Source organism: Saccostrea cucullata, unplaced genomic scaffold (assembly GCF_032062105.1).
Source record: "Saccostrea cucullata isolate Sc308-1 unplaced genomic scaffold, CSIRO_AGI_Scuc_v1 ctg753, whole genome shotgun sequence".
In the NCBI taxonomy this organism is placed as follows: Eukaryota; Metazoa; Mollusca; class Bivalvia; order Ostreida; family Ostreidae; genus Saccostrea; species Saccostrea cuccullata.
The window spans coordinates 50,017-70,385 of NW_026934507.1; the positions used below are offsets into that span (position 1 = coordinate 50,017).

General features: G+C 32.5%; 3 protein-coding genes across 5 annotated transcripts; 1 reads left to right on the forward strand and 2 right to left on the reverse strand.

The window, feature by feature from the left end:
• Window positions 1-506: 506 nt before the first annotated feature.
• On the reverse strand, window positions 507-4,095 carry LOC134240908 (NAD-capped RNA hydrolase NUDT12-like). 2 transcript variants are annotated; one of them, XM_062723013.1, is made up of 7 exons: window positions 3,980-4,095; window positions 3,541-3,668; window positions 3,292-3,394; window positions 2,499-3,139; window positions 1,622-1,765; window positions 1,067-1,218; window positions 507-786 (listed from the first exon to the last, which is right to left on the reverse strand). In XM_062723013.1, the coding sequence occupies exons 1-7, from the start codon at window positions 4,039-4,041 to the stop codon at window positions 622-624; spliced, it is 1,395 nt and encodes a 464-aa protein (XP_062578997.1). In that variant the 5' UTR covers window positions 4,042-4,095; the 3' UTR covers window positions 507-621. The 2 variants fall into 2 exon arrangements, with proteins under 2 accessions (XP_062578997.1, XP_062578998.1); XM_062723014.1 differs by having other exon boundaries at window positions 3,541-3,665; window positions 3,980-4,076.
• A 2,475-nt stretch (window positions 4,096-6,570) lies between these two features.
• LOC134240915 (15-hydroxyprostaglandin dehydrogenase [NAD(+)]-like) lies at window positions 6,571-11,808 on the forward strand. Its single transcript, XM_062723027.1, has 7 exons — window positions 6,571-6,761; window positions 7,611-7,734; window positions 7,890-7,996; window positions 8,692-8,788; window positions 11,094-11,170; window positions 11,284-11,429; window positions 11,620-11,808. Exons 1-7 carry the CDS (start codon window positions 6,672-6,674, stop codon window positions 11,726-11,728), a joined length of 750 nt encoding a protein of 249 aa, XP_062579011.1. The 5' UTR covers window positions 6,571-6,671; the 3' UTR covers window positions 11,729-11,808.
• A 5,868-nt stretch (window positions 11,809-17,676) lies between these two features.
• On the reverse strand, window positions 17,677-19,538 carry LOC134240920 (uncharacterized). Of its 2 annotated transcripts, none has more exons than XM_062723031.1 (2): window positions 19,401-19,538; window positions 17,677-18,676 (listed from the first exon to the last, which is right to left on the reverse strand). In XM_062723031.1, exons 1-2 carry the CDS (start codon window positions 19,417-19,419, stop codon window positions 17,688-17,690), a joined length of 1,008 nt encoding a protein of 335 aa, XP_062579015.1. In that variant the 5' UTR covers window positions 19,420-19,538; the 3' UTR covers window positions 17,677-17,687. The 2 variants fall into 2 exon arrangements, with proteins under 2 accessions (XP_062579015.1, XP_062579016.1); XM_062723032.1 differs by having other exon boundaries at window positions 19,366-19,532.
• Window positions 19,539-20,369: the final 831 nt, after the last annotated feature.

The window sequence follows — 20,369 nt, forward strand, 5'->3', positions numbered from 1 at the left end:
TTTGGGTTCCCTGAAGCAAAACATGGACACGTCATTCTTTCTATAGTATTGAAGGGTACCCATATCTTATCTGCAACTTCTCCTATACCACAGAATAAAATTTAATGATTAACTTTATAATATGTCACTTATTTCAAATCTACCAAAGCAAAACCTGAACTTTGCCATTTTAATCATATGGGTGGCAGGGTGTCATTTCGTGAGCTACATGTTAGTGCTTACAGTACCTCTAATTTTTTTATATACTGTAATGGGAAAGGAGAAAAATGCAGAAATTATAATAAGTATTCACCACAAAATGACATTAAAAGCACAGTCCTGAGTCGATAGTCCTAAGGACTTGCACTTGTTGTATAAGAATATGTATTACAGCTACCAGTACTTGCTAATTTACATTTCCTTTATCTTGATCTCAAAACAAAGATAATCAAATTAATGAAACTTTTAATGAATATGGTTCATATTAAAAATCACAAGAAAAAATTAAAATAAAAAAAAACTTAAAAAAAAATAAAAATATCATTTCATTATGTATAAATAAGAGGTACATGTTTCTCCATCTGATTATGACTCTGTATATTGATTAAGTTTTTCAGTTGTGTGAACTACTAAACGGTGTCTCTAGAGATTAGAGCTGGCCGTGTTTCTGACCCAGGATTTTACAATCTGGTGGGCTATGGCCTGCTCTGGGGGAACATACAATCCCTGAGGGTGTTGATGTGTCAACATCTGGACAACTTCTGGTCTTCTAAACCACTGGGCATCCTCCATTTCATCTTCATCTACCTACAATATAAAGGGTGACTTTTTAAAGAATATTTTACATACAATATACAGTAGTATCATCAAAATCCTTATCTTGAGAGGGCTGTGAAAAAAAACAAAAAACTTTGAATCACTTGGGTTAAAAGTTGCTTCACTTTCAACTCCTTTTGGCATATTAATGGTATTCAATATATTGAATTTTGAGAGAGTGATAAAATCATTTTGATATTACATTCATAAATTAAAATATTCAATCCATTGATTTGATTTTTATCTTGCACTCTGGCATGAAAATACTAACTTTTATATCCTCTGTTTTAGCATATGCTATAGTTCCCAGCATCAGTGAAGCAGGGAAAGGCCACGGTTGACTGGAGTGGTAGTCGACACGACCTACTTTTACACCACTCTCCTCCTCCACTTCACGCCTGACAGTGTCTTCTATCGTCTCACCTGATTTACAACATGAAAAAAACATGTGATTTTGAAAATAAAAGAGAATATCTTGAAAATGAAACTTACATGCATATCTAGCTGGGCAACCACAGATCTAGATATCTATACTATTATCAAATGCCACATTCTTAAAAAATATAAATTATTGATGTTAAAAGGGTACAATAATTAGCTATATCCTTTTTTGTAAATCATATTTTAAGTAGATTAAAAACAAATAAGATTTAAATCATTCTTGCATTATGCTTCTGAAATATTTGTACATGTACAGTGTTTTCTGTTTTGTTTTGTTACATATTGGTTTTTAAACTTCACCAATGATGTGATATTACACACAAAAATGTCATGTATCACAACAAAACTTTATACATGCTTCTTCAGTATTCTATTTATACGACACCTGGCTCCATGAAGCCTGCCAGACAGGACCACATTTTGGGAGGAAACTGTTTCTTTCTTCCCAGCAGGCACCTCTTCCCATCAGCTGATATCACAAGCATGATGACAGAAGGATCTGTTCTGGGGTAAGCTGTATTGTGGATACCTAAAATATTAGAAAGAAACAAAATCATATTAAAAGATATAAAATATATAAAATATATAAGTACCTCACACAATCAATCATGAAATACTGGAAATCAACTTCTCTTTGGAATATAAATTTGTGAGATTGACCTTTTACTTAGAGGTGCATTGACACAGATTTGAAGTTAATATTTTCTGTATAATATCACAACTTATATATATTTTAATAGCATTTCACACAAATATATATTAAAAATTTTATTTCATCTTGAAGTCATTGAAACTTCAAATTTTTGGATGGGTTTGATTGAAACATCCTTGCATTCTCACAAATTTTACTTTTATTCTTCATACTTCGAAAAGTGGCAATCTTGTTGTCTATTAATGAAAATATTACTGGTAATTTATTTTTCACTGCATATCAATGAGATCATATAATTATCTGAACTGTGCATTTATGTAGAATACAAAACCATTATGGATAAATTTGACAGTATCAATTCAAAGTCCCCTGAATCTAAGCTGGCTCATAGTACAAGAATATGCAATAAATTACTTTCTGACAACATGCATAGGCAAAAGATGGTGATTTTATTTAAACTCATCAATATGTTTTTTCCTTTAAAAGATTAATCATAAATTGAATCAAAGTCGATTAAAAAAATTAAATCATAAAAAGTCCAATTATTATTGGGCTGTACAATTGTAAAGTATAAAATTCCTATAATGAGTTTATAATTCAGATAAACTACCTTTGTTAGACTTGCAGTCTTTGTCCCTACACACTCTCTTGTGACCTCCCTCTGTAATGTCCGTCTGGGATCCACAAGTGGCGCAGAATTTGTACCGATCCAACCAGTCCATCATGGACCGAGCCTCAGCAAAGATTCCAGCATCAGAGGGCTCCATCTGGAGACTTCCAGGAAAGGGCACCAAAAATGAACTCTCAGACTGCAAGGCCATGAATTTACCTTCATCTGTTCCTGAGACATCAACAGCAAATAAAGCCCTAGAAGATGACTGATCTACACCCAAGAAAATTATCACAGGATCTGAAGCTAAGTGAGAAGAAATTTGGTTGTGGTCAACCCAGCTTAGTCTGTATCGCCATTTGGAAGACTTATCTTTTATGGGTACAACAAATGGTTTAAGATCTGACAATAATAAAAACTGTGAGGTTTCATCACTGAGCTTTGATTGTATCCAGTTTTGGTCTTTTCTTTTCTCTGAAGCTCTGTCCAGAAGGTTCAGAGAGAAGAAATTCCGGAGCTGTTGGTCTGGGTTTTCCTTCTTCATGTGGGATTCTATTAATCTAGCTGTCTTGTCCTGGTCCCAAAAGAGCGCAATGTCTTGTGCTGTCTGCCCTGTTTTGTTGACAATATTTGTGTCACACCTAGAAGCATGAATATTTCCGTTTCTTTAGATATTTCCATCAGCTAAAGTTAATAAGTAGGTATACATGGGTTGCATTCAAAATTTCCCAGATTGACAGCCATAGCAAATCTTTTAAAATTCCTAAGGCCTCAAGAAATCTACAACTCTTACCCTTTCTCCAGCAGTGTTTTAATAATGTCTGTCTGTCCGTGTCTGGCTGCAAACATCAATGCTGTCCAACCTTTATCATTTTTCTGATCAACATTTACTGTACCTGAAAAAAGTATTTTGTAAATCTAAGTCAGGAATAATGTGAGATAGCATAAATTTGAGACATATACAAATACCCACAAGATTTGGAATAAAAAAAAACACTGGTAATTTTTTTTAGTTTGCCTTTTATTTTCAATGTGTACATACTTCTGAGGAGAAAAGTGAGTTCCTCTGTGTTCCCGTTTTCAGCACACTCAAAATACTTGTCTACAAAGGGTTTTCTGGTATCATCTGGCCCAGTTTTACTGCTCATACTAACAACACTGGTCAGCCTACTTTTTTTTCATTTAAAAAAAGAAGTGTTTATTACATTACGTCACTATAGAGTGAATCAAAAAATAAATACTATTCATGAATGAAAAATTACAAGACAATATTTAACTTGCTGACCTACCGCCAACTTGTATACTTCAACAAAAATATAATCTGCATTTTTAGTCATCATGTTATGCAACAATTCCAATGTCCCGCAAAATAATGTATACCATGTTACAAACTGTCACCTATTTTCTATTTTATTTTGTTGTTTACATAAAAAACACGCTCCTAGCTTGAAGAGGATTATTTTTATTAGGTGCCTAAATACCTGTCGATGATGCTTCTGTGTTTATGTAAAGCACATAAAGCTTTACATAAACGACCGACCATTTACTGTTTTGAGCATCCAAAGTCCATTCTTGAATAGGTAAAATAACACCGGAATAAAGATATAGCATACTAAAATCAAAACCTGTATGACAATCGTCTTTTTCTCCGAAATAGCTCCTTGAAAAAACCTTGTCATATATATATATATTTTAAGTTTTTAATTTTTTTTTTCATTGTCGTCGAACGCAAATTGAAAGTGGAGGAGGGGCTATTTGACAGAGAAAAAAAAATCAAACCTTAAAAAATCGACAAGCCGAAAAAAGGAAGTGGGGGAGTAAATTATCCAAACGTTAAGGACAGATGATATAAACAATTTTTTTGATTGGAGGAGACTTAATATCAAGTCACAAGTTTAGAAAAGTGGATAATTCTTAGAGTGTTTTCTCCTTAGAACTGGAAAATGAAATAGACTTAGAAAATATTAGTAATATTTCAATATAATTACATATATGGACAAAACACACTCAGTACAGGTTTACAGATGAAAACAAATTTCAGAATATGTTAACTTTGCGCTAAAATTGTACTATAAACTTTAGAAAAATATACCAAGCTAGGTTGATTTTATTAGGAAAAGCAAAATGGTAAAAAAACTGCTTATTTGATATTGCTGATTTTTTTTTTATAATTTTGTTTTTCCTCATGAAATTCACCTAGCTTGGTATATTTTTCTAAAGTTTATATTACACTTTTAGCACCAAGGTAACATATTCTGGAATTTTTTTCACCTGTAAACGTTTACTGAATATTTTTTGTCTATATCTGTTTTTTTTTTTTTTTTAATTGAAATATTACTAATATTTTCGAAGTCTATTTCATTTTCGAGTTCTTAGGAGAAAAATATCGAAGAATTATCCACCTTTCTAAACTTAAGACATAATATTTAGTCTCTTCCAAAGAAAAAAAATGTTTGTATCATCTATCCTTAAATGCATTCATTATGTCTATCTAATATATCTTTGCAAACACAATTTTATTTAATTTTCAAGGGAAAAAAAACAAAATTAAAAAAAGAAGAAAAAAATAAAGAAACTAACACAGAAACTATTCTATATAAAAAACGGGAAAAAGATGTCTTATATGTTTATATGTTTACCTTTATAGATGATTGTCTTAAGTTATTTGTTTTACAGTATTGTGGTTCCTAAACCTTTCCTCCTTTGTATGTGTGCATGACATTTATTTTAAGTACTTGTTTTTTTCTTATGTTGAATCTTTTATTCTCTTTGTGTGTTGCTCAAATGTTTTGTCTTTTATTAATTTCTTTTCTTTTTATGTGTGTCTATCAATGTTTTTGGTTACACTTGTGTGTTTAATGTACATTGTACTTCTGTCTTCGCGTGACTTATCGATAAATGTGACAACTGTGCTCTTATGTGTATACATGTATATGCAAATTTTATTAGAGCTAAATATACTTCTATGTTAAATCTATTCGGTAAAAGAGCTCTATAGCTCATGTTCATTGTTATGTGTATATAGTCCGACTATAGATAAAACTTACCACAACTACTACTACTTATATGCTTTATTGTAAAGATTCATCAGTACTGTAAAATGAGACCTTTAGAGCATACCACAATATAAAGGGGCAAACGGTCTTATTATACTCTGACAATTGACACTCGGGTGTTGTTCACTCAACCGTAATTTTTTTTTAAAAATTTAATTACGATCATCACAAATTTTTGTTACCCCTCTCCCACACACATCTATGTTCACCATGCGTTTGTCAGGTCTACTGTATGACGTATAACCGTATATGAGGAAAAGTATTTAAGCTGAAATATACCGAAAACATGCAAATTACGGTTTTCATTAAGATCAAAAATTAAAAAAAAATAATGGAAGTACCAACTGAAGAGTTTTCATTTTTAGGTTTTTAAAAATTTATTTTAGAATCAATTTATATTGGAAATCTGCCAAACATAATTAATTTAATACAAGTGATGTGCCTCACATCTTGTTACAAGTTTAATACTCTCTCTTTCTCTTCCTTGTGGTAATTACTTTTTCTCGTTTAATGAAAATTCAATTACACGAAAGCCCATTGAGCTCATTTTCGTAGGTTAAAAAAATAAATTTTTCGCGTTATAAGGCGAAAAATTTTATTTTTTTTTTAACCTACGAAAATGAGCTCAATGGATTTTCGTACAATTATCCCTTTTTTCTCTTAAAAAAAGTGTTGTCTTTTTCAGACTAGCTATTAAGGTATATACATGCACTTCATGATTTAAAGTCCTTAGTGACGCAAATCATGCATCTCCATAAACTTTACAGATAGTTATATATACGTGCATATTTATTTAAAAGGAAAAAACTTGAAGGAATTTATCAAGCTGTAAGAATACATACAAACTACACAGCTGAGTGCAGATAACGTAGACAGGTATGTTTATTTAGTTACTTGATTAAAAGAAAATATTTTCCAGTCTTTCCATTGAAATTTTTCGCTTTAAATTCAGTTAAGAAAAATCTATTTATAAATATTTTGAAGACAGTCAAACAACAAAAAAAAAAAAGCTTGAACAAACAGCGGAAATAAGTGGGGGGCAACGGATGCTCAAGATTTAATCCAGAAAACACTTAGGGTGACGTCACATATAATACCCCCAAGTTGTGTTTTGCAGATGGAAGTCAGCAAGTGCGCGGTGATTACAGGGGGAGCCCAGGGGATAGGAAGGGCTGTGGCCGAGGAACTATTGGAACAGCACCATAAGGTACGGTAGTTTGTTGGACCATTCTAATTTTAACCTTTATGATGATAAACAAACACGACTTAATCTAGATTGTATATCATGATAATAGATAAAATAAAGAATATTTCCTCATCTTCAAGTTCAGAATATATAATACAATTTGTATTTTGACATCAATATGAGAACTGAATTATAATTTGCAATTACATACAAACAAAATTTGTACATACACTTGTAAAATAGTGTTTTTTTTCTCTAAAAAGTAACGCACCGAAATAAAAATATTGATGTTTGTGACTAAAAAACTGATTCACTAAGCAATTTCCTACATTCATGTATAATTCAGATGATTCAAAGTGCTAAATTCCGTTACGTTGTTTGGATGTACTCGGAAACCATCGAATAACCCATTTGCGTGTACATGTAGACCTGCCCGGTAGCGAAAATGTGAATTAATGTATTACTCAGTACTTTATCATAGGTCAAATATTACATTGAAATACACATTGAAAATTAGAATATTTCAATTTGGAGTTGCAAAGATTCAACGAAAATTGATGAAAGTATTTCAAATGTATCAAGGAAATTTTAGAGAGAAACTATACTTGCTGATATAAAAGCAAAATAACGAGTATTTGTATATAATTATCCTTCGTTTTAAATGTACACAGCATGGGTGTTTTAAAATACGTATAGACCCGATACCACAGCTGTCTCATAATTACTTTTTGTCGTTAAATATTACATCTTGTATGAAAGTATTTCATTGAATTGAAACTCACATTGTTCACGAATATTGTATAAAATCTTCCAACTTCCACTAAATTATGAGGTGTTTTTTTTTTTGAATCTCTCTCTTTTTAAATAAAGGTGTGCATTTTGGATGTAAACAAAATTACAGGAGAAAAAACACGGAATGAACTTTTGCAGAAATATGGAAATAACAACATTTTCTTTTTTGTTTGTGATGTGGCGAAAAAACAGGATATAAACAGTAAGTATTTTCTTCCTCCGAAATGAAAATGGAATCTGAGACCGTTAAAAATCGGTGATCCATAATGAACACAACAATGTGTGTATATTTTCATATCCTTCGGTACTTTCAATTTCAATGCAAATCTACACCTCTCATTTTCTTCTTTTCTTAAGATGCAGTCAAGCTGTGTATAGACGCCTTAGGCCGTATAGATATCTTCATTAACAATGCAGGGATTATTAACGAGTTCAACCCCGAATTAGTCGTCAGTGTCAATTTGGTGAGTGTACTCTAGAGAAGATGTGTTACTGCCAGCAAAATAATTTTGTGAATAACATTGGAATTCTGGCATTTCACCAGCAAATACCAGAAATAAATACATGTATATTCCGACTAAATATACATCTTCCTACCTGTAATACGATGGACGTTCAATAAAGAATGTCATCAGGGCTCGGAAAAAAACAAAAAACGCTTTTCTATGATTTCGTCTTAATGATTTAACTAAAATATTCTCTTTTAAGGGAATACGACCCTCAGCCAGGAAGGACAACTCTTTAATTTATAATTCAATTAAAAAAGTCTTTAAATGAAGCTTGAAAATTAAATATTTTCATGCAACAATTTTCATTTTAATGTGCTGCAAGGTTCTTTGCAAAGCTCCATAAATCACTTCTAATTCCATATCATGTTAATAAACATTGGTATCTAAAAATACTTTTTCAGGATAAAAATTTCTACTTTTAATTAGACATTTCTGAGAAGTTCAAATAGAAAATCTAAAGATACAAGTTTAAAAGTTAAATACCCCTTAAAGATAAAGCAACAAGTAACGAAAACCATGAAAATAATAATTTTTTCTGACAATACTTACAGACAGACGGACATATACCAGAAAAAGCAAACAAACTTTCATATCCATAACATTTAAACCATCGTAATGACAACCTGATAACTTCCTGTTATACCTTTTAGACTTCTGTTCTTCTCTTCTGTGGGGCAGTGGTTGACTATATGCGCAAAGATAAAGGTGGTAATGGTGGAATTATCGTCAATGTGAGCTCAATGGCAGGTCTGTTAATATCCTCTCTATATATTTTTTTCAATTTATTTTCTTGACATCACCATGTTTGTATACAGTCAAACCAAGAAATCAAATGACATATTAAAAAAACATCTTCTATAAACTGTAATGTAAAATTTAAGAAAGCTTACCTGTATATTCAAAGTCACAAGTTTTTAATGACTTAATGAAAAGGGTGAAGACAACGAACAGTGATTGATCTCAAAAAATCTATAGACAATACAAATCGTAAAGAGGACATGGAACACGGCCCCTGGAAATTTCAGAGCTAGACAGGATCAGATGCCTAGGAGGAGTAAGCATCCCCTGTTAACCAGTCACATCCTCCGTGAGTCCCATGTATTGATCAGGTAGACAAAGCATTTCCGTAAGCAATTCAGTATACATACAAAGATCTTACAATGGGTATGAAACAAGTCAGCCAAATATACATTGTAGGCAATAAAAAAAATAAAAAGTTATGAAAACCATCATTTATAATTTCTGTATCGATGAACAATATTTATTCAAAATAAATCTCATAAATTCCTCCGTCCAAACGCCAAAGCGTCATTTGTCAATTGTGGCAGAGATTTCAGGATACAGGATCGGTCCAGGAAAGGCCTAAAGTGGAAAAACACGACGGAGGACGGTCCAACTGGACCGCCAGCATGTATACGGCAAGCAAAGCAAACCGATTTAGCTGTTGCTTTAAACAAGGACTTTCACAACACACATGGAATACAGTAAATATTTTTACTCAGACTTGCAGGAAAATGCTTCATGAAGCTATTTAACCTGAAAGCATGACGATCTGCCACACGCCCTATTTTGACTGCAGACTTCAGAGTAAGGAAACTGGAGATTGCAAGAGATCATGCAAATTGGCAAATCAGTCACTTATGATTTGTTCTCTTCACATACAAATTCAAATTTTGTGTGGACTTTAATAAAGGAAGGCGACGAGTATGGAGACAGGAGAATGAGCATTTTAGTGACTGCTGCTTGGCTCAACATGATCACTTTGTTGGAGGTTCTGTTATGGTGTGGAGTGGCTTTCCTATTCAGGTGTCCAAGGAGTTGTAAATCATCAGAGATGGAGAATTGACCGGTATCCGATGCACAGACAGATTCTTCAACCAATTGTGAGAACATTTGCCGGGGCAATAGGAACAGAATTCGTTTTAATGGATGATAATGCCAGACCACACAGAGCAAACATCTTGAGGCGGAGACTATCGAGAGAATGGAGTGATCTTTGAAGTCACCAAACTCTTTCCAAGTGAACATTTTCCATTAGTTTTTTTTTTTATCAAAGTGTTCTTACTTTATCATGTTTATGGAGGAAATTATGTACTTTATTTTTATTAAAAATACTTGATCAATACAGAAATTATAAATGATGGTTTTCATGACTCTTAACTTTTTTGAGTACATTTGTCCTTGTACATCAATTAAAGTATCAGTCACATTATCCAGCGATGCGGTAAAAGATGAAAAACAATCGCGATTTTTGATAAAAATGGTGTGGTTGCCGGTCGGATACCTATAGTAATTGGACGGTGACTGAGACCATTTGGCGAATCGGTGGGGGCATCAGTAGAAAATAAGTTGTGGTTAAAAATCAGCGATGTCTCCACCGATGCCCCACATCGCTCCTCTTTGGCAATCCATCAACACATCTTTCAAGAATTGGCCGATGTATGGCCGAGCATCGTCAAGGTCATCTGAGGTCATCAACGGACACTTGACGATGCTCGGCCATACATCGGCTAATACTTGAAAGATGTGTTAATGATGGTTTGCCAATGAGGAGCGATGTGGGGAATCAGTGGAGACATTGCTGACTTTTAACTACATTTTAATTTCTACCGATGACCTCCACCGATTTGCCAAATGGTCTTAGTAACAGTCCGATTACTATATGTGTCCGACCGGCAACCAGACCAATTTTATCAAAAAACCACATGGGTTTCTCATCGTAGACCCCATCGCTGGCTAATGTGACTGATACTTAAAAACTACTAAGCCGATGTGGACCGATGTTGGAACATCGCTCACACCACGGATTACCACCGGTCTACGAACACCGGACGGGAAATGTGACCTAGGCATAAGGCATAAGACATATAAAATATTATACCGTCTTTCTCCAGTTTAACCAAATATTATTGTCATTGAATAAATTATTTTAAAAAAAATACATAATTTAAACTTTCTCTGAAACAAAAAAAAAATTTCAGGAAAATTAAAAGCTTGCAGTCAATAGTAAATATTACTGCGTAATTGTCTTGTTTTTGTAAAATATTTACAGGGCTGGTTTCAGTACCATTTATGCCAGTCTACTGTGCAACTAAAAGCGGTGTTGTAGCCTATACAAAGGCGTTCGCAGTACGTATTAATACAGTATAAAGGTTAGATATTTAGATGTAAGAAAGAAAAATGTTTTATTTAAAATTTTATCACTTACGTCACCAATTCAATACACACTTTTTTAAAAACAGACGTCACCGGAGATCGAGAGCCAAGGAATTGCTGTGTGCTGTATTTGTCCAGGATTTACAGATACAGCCATTATTCAGAATTTTGAAGATAAAGTTTTGGATGCTACTTCAGCTAAAAAAATGTTGGAAGAATATGGAGTGTTGAAGTATGTATCGTAGCATATATAATTTGGACTTATACTAATTTGGCTAAAGGCTACATTGGCGATTTCGCCACATAAGATCCACAATATGCATTGCCTTTCATATGAGGATCACATGTGGATCATATTTGACGAAGTTGCCTGTGTATCAATCATCACACTTTAAAACCCCAATCTCTCTATGTCTTTGTAGAGTGAAAACTGTAGTGGACGGTGTGATGAAGCTTATAAAAGATCAGAAAAGTGGAGGAATCTTAACAGTTAGCACTAAAGGAACAGACTATTTGCCTGAGAAGATTTAAAACACGTCTTTATTTAACTGCTGATTGTTGATTCATGTTTTATTACCTATATTATCTTTCGTCTTTATTTTTATACTTTATTTTAAAATAAAAAAACACATACAAATGTTTAATTTCGTTTCGAACGAATGCTAAGTGATCACCAGGATAAATATCAACAACACGTCCAATCTGGAGCAGTCGAAGACTTTTCCCCAAACACTCTCGAGTTGCTTCAGCTTTTTCAATAAGTTCAATAGGAAAGCTTAAACACACTACTTCTTTCACGAAAAGTTTCTTTTTCTTTTTGTCGACATCAGCGAGATGTTTTATTCAATACACGGTTTCAATTTCTCCATTTCCCTCTCAGTTGGGAAGAGTCTGCATTTTTTAAGTCCTGAAACTGTTTTTTTTAAACCCTTTTACCTATATTTTAAAAGTACTGTAAAATTTTCACGTACAGTAGATAAATGTCCCAAATTAATTGTAAGTCACGAACAATCACATCATAAATAGGATTCTTAAGGTTTCTGATATTAGCTCAAGCCATGGACAGGAATTTATTTAAAAACATGCCTCCCCACCAACAAGACCTTAAGGTATGTCACTCGTGAACTTTGTTAAATCAAGAGTTTAATTCAGATAAGCACTCATATAGTGTGACTCAAAATCGCAGAAAAAATAGGGGGTCAGTGTGCATCTTACTGATCTACGGTGCAATTAAGTTGATCTTTTTGCATTTAAATTTAAACTCAATGGTAAATTACTTTAACCATTATAGTATTTTATCAGATGTAATTATGGCAATAAATACAACTTTATTTTACGTAAAATAGTATGAATAATATTCATCATTGAACAAAACTTGCAAATTTATGCGCGTAAATTATTGTGTGACCTTTTTGCACCTAAAAAGTAACATATTTGGGGTATTAAAAAACTAAATAGGCATTATAACATTTTCTTAAATTAAGACTTTTTACGACTTTAGTGCTGATCAGTCACAAGTATCGAGTACTTTAAAATAATGAAAGAAAAAGTTTGGGTCAGTGATGTTAATTTTGAAATATTGGTCAAAATATGTGATTTTCAGGCGAAAAATTATGTAAATTTTATCTTGACTTATTTGACATATCTTCATTTTTTGGCAAAGTTTGTTGAAGGAAGGTGTAAAACTTGTTCTAAAAATATAAATTAAGACCTATATTAAACATTCCTAGCAATATCATAACGAAAAATATTCTCCGAGTAAAGGTATGTGAGGCTTAAGTTCCAGGATATTCAATTTAATAAATGTGCAGATCTGCAGAATTATCTGCTAAATATCCTTCCACCACAAGAAATAGTCCCTCATAAATATTGCTTCTTTGTAGCTTTTTGAGTAGTTTTTTCGATTAATGTTAAAACATTAATATTGTTGAATTAGAATATGTTATTAAAATTGCATTTTAACGAATAGTTTTGAAGTAAAAGGTTCTGCGTGAACTTTCCTAAAAAGCTGACGAGTGACATACCTTAAATAATAATGGAAAACAATAGAACGTCTGTTGTTACTTTAGATTTGTTTTACTGTAGCTGAATCCATGAATCAAATGCCTCGACTTAGAATTATTTTAGCTCATTTGCAGTACAATTTATTTTTCAGTGACTGTTGCAACCACTATTGAAATAACGACCACGATTGAAATAATTATTTCAATAGTGGTTGAGAGTACATTTCAATGGCAAACATAGTAAGTAACCACTATTGAAATACAACCACTATTGAAATAATTATATCAATAGTGATTGAGAATGCATTTCAATAGCAAACATTGAAATACGACCGCTATTGAAATAATTATATTTTCAGATGACATTTAAAGTTTAACGATTTAAAATGACAGAGCAATCATATCTCTAAAAGTAAGATACAGTAGTCTCAGACTATATTTTGAGCATATTGTAATCACAATTTTTTCCCAAAATATTACCAATATTCTTCATAATAAAAAAATAAGGATCTTCCTATTCATGATTAATATTATATTTAGATGAAATGAATTCATCTTTCTCTAAAATGCGTGAGATGTTTAGGAGGTTAAAAAAATGTTTATGTGAGAGAGGGTGCGTTTGTTAGGTAGGATGTGCGTACCATTGACGGAGAGCGAAAATAGCATAACATCCTCGCAATTATCTCATCGTTTGAGAGGAAAGAAAGTAAAACATGGGTAAAAATGAATGTTCGGCAAACAATGCACGAAAAATATGAAAATCAATTATAGTTTTGGTGAGTAGTTGCAGCCTACAGAATACACTTAGGAGCTATTACTGTTGGGGAAATATTATTTTCAGGGTGAAAGAGTATTGTAACTTGAGACTTTTTCGAGCAGGATTTTTCATGAAAAAAGTTCTTTATATGCTCGATCCCTTTCTAAACTTCTTTTTGTTCTAGACATCGGGCGGCTATGTCTTTTTATCCTTGTCTCTGAATTTAAGTCTCATACATTTATTTCTCCAAATTTGTCTACTTTCTCAATGTTCTCAATCTGGGTATTGATTTCAAAAGAAATGCGCATTAGTTCGAGGTTTTCGGGAATGGGAATATATCTCCTCTTCACTTCGTTGTATTTCGCAGTTATTGTTTCAAATTCCATGATCTTTGAAATATCACTTCCTTTATCCAAAGCATTTTCAAGGGTTTTTGTACAGTAATTAAGCAACTCACATTTTTCATTTAAAGACTCTAATTCCCTTTCAATTTTATGAGTTACTTGGTGGATAAAAGGTCAAAGTAATCATCTTTAAGTTTTCTTAAATGATTTTCAATACTTTTGTGAAGTAACTCAACATTTGCAGTATGTTTTTCAAAGTAATTATTTATTTATCCTTGATTTCATGTAAAAGTTTTTGTATTTCAACGTTTTCACAAATACAGTTCAACAAAATGTTTTATGACATCCACAGTACATTTTCACTTTTTTGTTACGATGCTCTTGGCAACTGTTTGCGTTTGCAGACATCAGATGAGAGGGATTTAATTCATTCAGCGGTATTACATTATGTCTTCTAGTCAACAAATTTCGTTTATGGCATTTTGAACATGTTTTACAAAGATTCTCTATGCATTCTACACAAAACTCGGTGGCATCTTCTTCCTCTTGCTCTCTTTTACAGGCATCGCATACTTTTTGGGAAGTCGAGTTATCAGAACATTGCAAAACAACGTTAATTGGAAATTGATCAGCCCACTTTCCGACTTCTTGAGAAATATGAATTGCAGGTATTAATTCGCAACAAAGAGGACAATGAAATCCTACAGGTTCCAGTTTTTGATTGCAAGAGGATATGATGTGTTTTGATAAGCAGTCATGACAGAACGAATGTGAACATGGAAGATACCTTGGTCTTTTAAAATTGTCAAAACAAATAGCACACTTTGCAGCATCCAGGCAGCTGTATTCCAACAACGAGGCCATACCGTTCACAGTTTATTTTAACTATCTAAATATCTAGAAGTCATTGACAATTTTAGTGGGCGTCAGTACTATCAGGAAGACTGTTAAATACAACCTTTGTATTTTGACGTTATCTTACACGTCTGGTTGAAAACTGGACAGCATTTTTGTCAAACCTATTATTTAATCTGAAAAATGAAAGATAACACAAGACAACAAATATTGCAAACATGTAAAAGTCAAGATTGACTTTTAAAAACGAAACTACCAAATTAAAAATAATTTACATGATACCAATGTGCATCCATATCAATGGACATTTGTCAATTATGTTATTGTGTTTGTGCCAATAAATATATGTTTTTGTATTTCTTAACAGTCATGGGGTTTTATTTTTCTTTGAATTCTCTCTTGGTCATTCAATAATTGCATTAAAAAGTTTACAATAAGCACTTCCCAATGGCTGTGCGTACAACAATGGGTGAAAATCATTAGCATATCTGATGTTAGTTACAGTGCCAGAAATAATTATTAGATTTTTAAAAAGCTGGACAGTTTTTAGAACTTAAATATTTATTACGTCCTTTCTGTCGGCTGCAGTTTAATGAAACAATCTCTGATTATGAAAGTTGGATAACATGTACATGTTGTCTTATTCATGTTCCTGATAAAACAGATATCATTATCTCTTACATATTTTACGATTATATATTTGACCTACTTACTATTTGTACGTATAATACTTGTCAACTTCTAATATCAGGCTGTTTTAAAGATCAGTGCAGAAGTTTTCATTCAAATGAAATATTGCAGAAGTTTTCATAGAAATATAAGTTTTCATTGAAATATGCGTCTCGACATGAGTGAAAAAATCTCGAATGGGACGTTATACAATATTCAATCAATCAAATGAAATATTGAATGATCAATTTAAGCATAAGTGTCACGATTTTTTTATTTTTGAAAAAAAAATGATAATTTTAATTCTTTCAAAAACATGGATTATGATCCTACCTCTGATGTTTTGGAGGTCTTGTTTCCTCTGCTCCTATTTTGTATTGTTTTATGTACTTTTGATCTTGAACACTGTTCATTATCTCCATATGTTTCATTATGCAAGTTTGGTTTTATGGACTTTTTATGGACTTTCGATCTTGAATACTGTTCGTTATCTCCATATGTTTTATGATAGGGCTTGCTTCATTTTAGCTGGAAAAGGATTTGTCTAAAATCTTTGAACTAGACACTTATCTAACAGAGGTGATTCAAATCTAGCATCTGAAGCATGTTGAAGAGTGTCCATCCCTTGATGCATCATCCTTGAAGTTTAGGTCAGATAGTTTCAAAGTAATAGACTGATATGATTCCAAACATTGACATGCTATTTTTTCTGGAAATTGTACGTCAAATTCGGCATCTGAATCAGCCCTGAATCTGTGCATTTCTTGATGCATAATCTATACTAGTTTTATGTAAGCATGATAATTTCTTGATGTTGGATCTGATTCAAAAACTTGAACAGGATCACTCATCTGGAAAATGAAGGTCAAATACGTCTAAAGAATCACACGTAGTGTATATCAATCTTTATACAGAAAGTACAGTGCACATCACTGGTCAACATTTAACTTAGTCACTTTGAGAGGAAAGTGTTCCAATTACATTGTACTTTAATTTGGTTGCTCATTCAGAAAATGAAGGCCAAATTCAGCATCAAAAACATGTCAAATAGTGTGCACCCTTAGATGTATCAAACATGCAAAAGTTTGGTCCAGGAAGGGCAGATAGTTATTCAAAATGGACGTGCTCCAAAATCTAAGTATAGTCCAAAAGGTAAAGAGAACCCAGTTTACTAATAGGTTAAAGAGGTCTCTAACAAGCTCGCAAAAATATCTAAAAGTCGGGATTTTTATTTATCCTACATGTAGAGAGTGGTTTCATAACGTTTAAAAAGAGTCGTATGTTTTGGTATATTAAATTTTTGGTGATTTTAAATCTCAAGTTATTGGATGTTTTAAAGTATCCGCATCTAATTTACAATACATTTCGAAAATATCGTTGTACAGTTCTTCTAATGTGTCCCCTTCATTGCTGATAATGTTTTGTGGAGGAGTGAAGAAAGAGACTGGATAGAACCTACTGGAACCTGCTTTGCTTCACTGTTTGTTCTGATTGTGATCTAGTCTAGAAATGCAGTACACTATTAGTCAAATTCAATCTGATTTCAGGGAATATTAAAAGTATTAAAGAATTGATACATCTTTTTGTTAAATTTCGTTTTAGAAAGGGAGCTATAATTATGTTTTATCACCACCAGCAGAATCAAACCCTAGTTCCTCTAAGTAGAAATAATATTACGAGCATTTCAATAATGACAATTAAGTAGGAATCTTGACTGACTGTTGAAGGGACCCGGCTTTCTACGTCTGCTACACTCGAATTGAGCAAATTTTATTTGTCTTGTAAAGTGAACGCTTTTATGTAATTTATATAATTTCATATTTATTTTCTAATAAAATAAACATTTTTAAAAATAAAAATGCTCATAACTTTGTTTTTACTTCTTTACAATTGGAATAACATTCATCACATATCAATTCACATCGTCTCATGTCTTCTACCTTCTCCATAGAGGCAGTGTCCTCACAGAAAGGCTTGAACTTGTTCATAACATTGATCCATAAACTGTTGATTTGGTCACTGTAAAACTCACCAGTCACACACCAAGTAACGATGTGTTCACAGTTGTTTTTGGCTAAATTATATTCTGAAGATTTTGATTTGTCCAATTGATCACGTGCTCTCTGAATGATTTGATCAGGGGAATAAGGATTGGTTTTGTACTTAATTATGTACAAACATGTTTCTTTGACATTTACACATTCAAACTTTTCTTCTTTTAGTCGACCCTTAGGACTACTTTGGCCAATTGTACAAATATACCTCATTATTCCGTTGATCACGTCTAAGCCGTTGCCACTTTTGTGTATCACCGTTAAATCAGCTGTCATGTCGTCCACATTCCTGATATCAACAACGACAGCATGATGTTGATATCCTGGACGTTGATACACTAAGTGATCACCAGGATTAATTTCATTAACGCGCTCAACCCGGAGCTGTCGAAGACACTTACCCAAACACACTCGAGTTGCTTCTGCCTTCTCAATAAGTTCAATAGGATAACTTATACACATTTCTTCTTTCATTGGAGATTTCCGTCTCTTTTTGTCTTCATTTGCGTGGTGATTTTTCGTGTAAAATTTTCGCTGTAAATTTCCTTGCTTTATGTTAGTTTCAGTTAAATATTTCGATGTTTTTTCAATACACGGTTTCAAATTCTCCATTTCCCTCTCAAATACAGAGGCTCTGAACTCTTCAAGTCCTGAAGTTGTTTCATTAACAAACCTTTTAAGATGTTTGGTTTTTCTTTCCAGTAATCTTTCATTTTTCTCTATTCTTTTCTTCAAGTTTTCCTCAATATCGCTGAGTCCCGAGGGATCCACGAATTCTAGTGACGTCACATCCATGTCTATAAATAATAAAATAAATATAAAGTAATAAGAAAATAGACATGCAGAATCATAATTAAGCTGACCTTCACAATCCATAGGGAATAAAATAATTTTCATTTTTATTTTAACGAAGATGGCTCACACACTATTGTTTTATTAAGGTTTATTATATTCATTTGTCTGACTTAATATTTTTTTGTTCATTTTTGACCTGTTAAATTTCATTGCATTTAGGATAATTATTATACCTAAACAAGGATAGCTTTGACCATTTGGCCTATGGCTTTCAATTTGTTCCATGCAGTCATTGACAATCAAGAAATATGTTTAAAAGTTAGAGTTGTACAAGTTTCCTTAAAAAATGACACTGATAAATCTAAAAAGTAAATGTTAATAATAATTCATTCGAATATTTTTTCCCAATAAATAATAATTAGTAAATTAGTAAAATGTGTTTTCGAAAAAAAAATTTCTTCAAAGTCCGGTCAAAGTTCATTATTAAATATCATAACAATAAACATAGATTATATGTAATAACAATAAAGTTAACATAATTTATATATTAAGGAAGAACGTGTTGTACTATTTTAGTTTACTGGTTTACCGATATTTAACTAGAATTTTAAATATAAAAGCTGTTATTTACTATTTATAATGAAAAGTTATTCAAACGTGCATAGGGCGTACATAGTACGTGTTTACTTACTTGCAAAGAACGACAACTCTGACACCGTTACTAACTTGTACGCCTTGCTGTCATAGTTGCTCAAAAGGAATAAAAATCTTCCGGTTTGGAAATAAAGCGCAAAACTAAATCATTAATTCTTCCGAGGTCTAGATTGCCATCAAAGCCTTGGTCTAATAAACTATATTATGGTTACAGCCATTTTTTCCTGTTTGAAAATCCATTTTCTAATTTTACACTATCGGAAATTCTGCAGTTATTTATAGTCCACAGGAATTCATTTTGTGAACAACGTAGGCGAGTCAAATCTTGTTACTTACTTTTTCTCAAGTTGGGTAATCTTTCTCTTTTTCTTTATGGTTTCGATTTGATGTAGTGTTTTTCTTATGGACGCTGACTAATCTAAACGTAAGAGTAAAAGTTGAGAACAGACCTGTGTCAAAGTTTTAAATTATAATTTTGGAAATATCAGATGCACGTTTTCATAAGGCATTTAATTGTCTTTTTCAATATATGATACATTCTATTGTATATGAAAGATATGAAGATAACGAACAGTATTTAAGATCAAAGTCCATAAAACAATACAAAATAGGGGAAGAGGAAACAGGGACTCCAAAACATCAGAGGTGGGATCATGTGTCATGGAGGAGTGAGCATCCCCTGTCGACCGGTCACACCCGTCGTGTGCTTCTTGTCATGATCGAGAAATATCGGGAAAATCCGTCGTCAATTGAATGTATAAACAATGGACTAACAATTAGTATGAAAAACGTCAGTCAGCATTTGACTCAGTGATAAATTATACTTGCTGACAAGGTCATATTGTATCGACCGTAGAACTTACGAAATGATGACTTTAAACGAGACTGCTGATATTCTTGTTTCATCAACTTGTTTGTCAATTATCTACCGTTTTAGAAATTGATCATACGTAGAGCACGCTCTTGTGTATCAAATCAACTGAGATATATACACTCCGTATGCAGGTGATGAAGGTATATTGCTGTATAAGTAAGGGAAGT

Excerpts from the sequence above, each read along its gene's own strand:
- LOC134240915 (XM_062723027.1), top strand. The coding sequence starts at position 6,672 with ATGGAAGTCAGCAAGTGCGCGGTGATTACAGGGGGAGCCCAGGGGATA. Across the intron at positions 7,997-8,691 it reads TAGTCGTCAGTGTCAATTTG|ACTTCTGTTCTTCTCTTCTG; the intron begins GTGAGTGTACTC and ends TATACCTTTTAG. Across the intron at positions 8,789-11,093 it reads CAATGTGAGCTCAATGGCAG|GGCTGGTTTCAGTACCATTT; the intron begins GTCTGTTAATAT and ends AAATATTTACAG.
- LOC134240908 (XM_062723013.1), bottom strand. The coding sequence starts at position 4,041 with ATGGTCGGTCGTTTATGTAAAGCTTTATGTGCTTTACATAAACACAGA. Across the intron at positions 3,140-3,291 it reads AAAACACTGCTGGAGAAAGG|GTGTGACACAAATATTGTCA; the intron begins GTAAGAGTTGTA and ends TCATGCTTCTAG. Across the intron at positions 1,219-1,621 it reads GGCAGGCTTCATGGAGCCAG|GTGAGACGATAGAAGACACT; the intron begins GTGTCGTATAAA and ends GTTGTAAATCAG.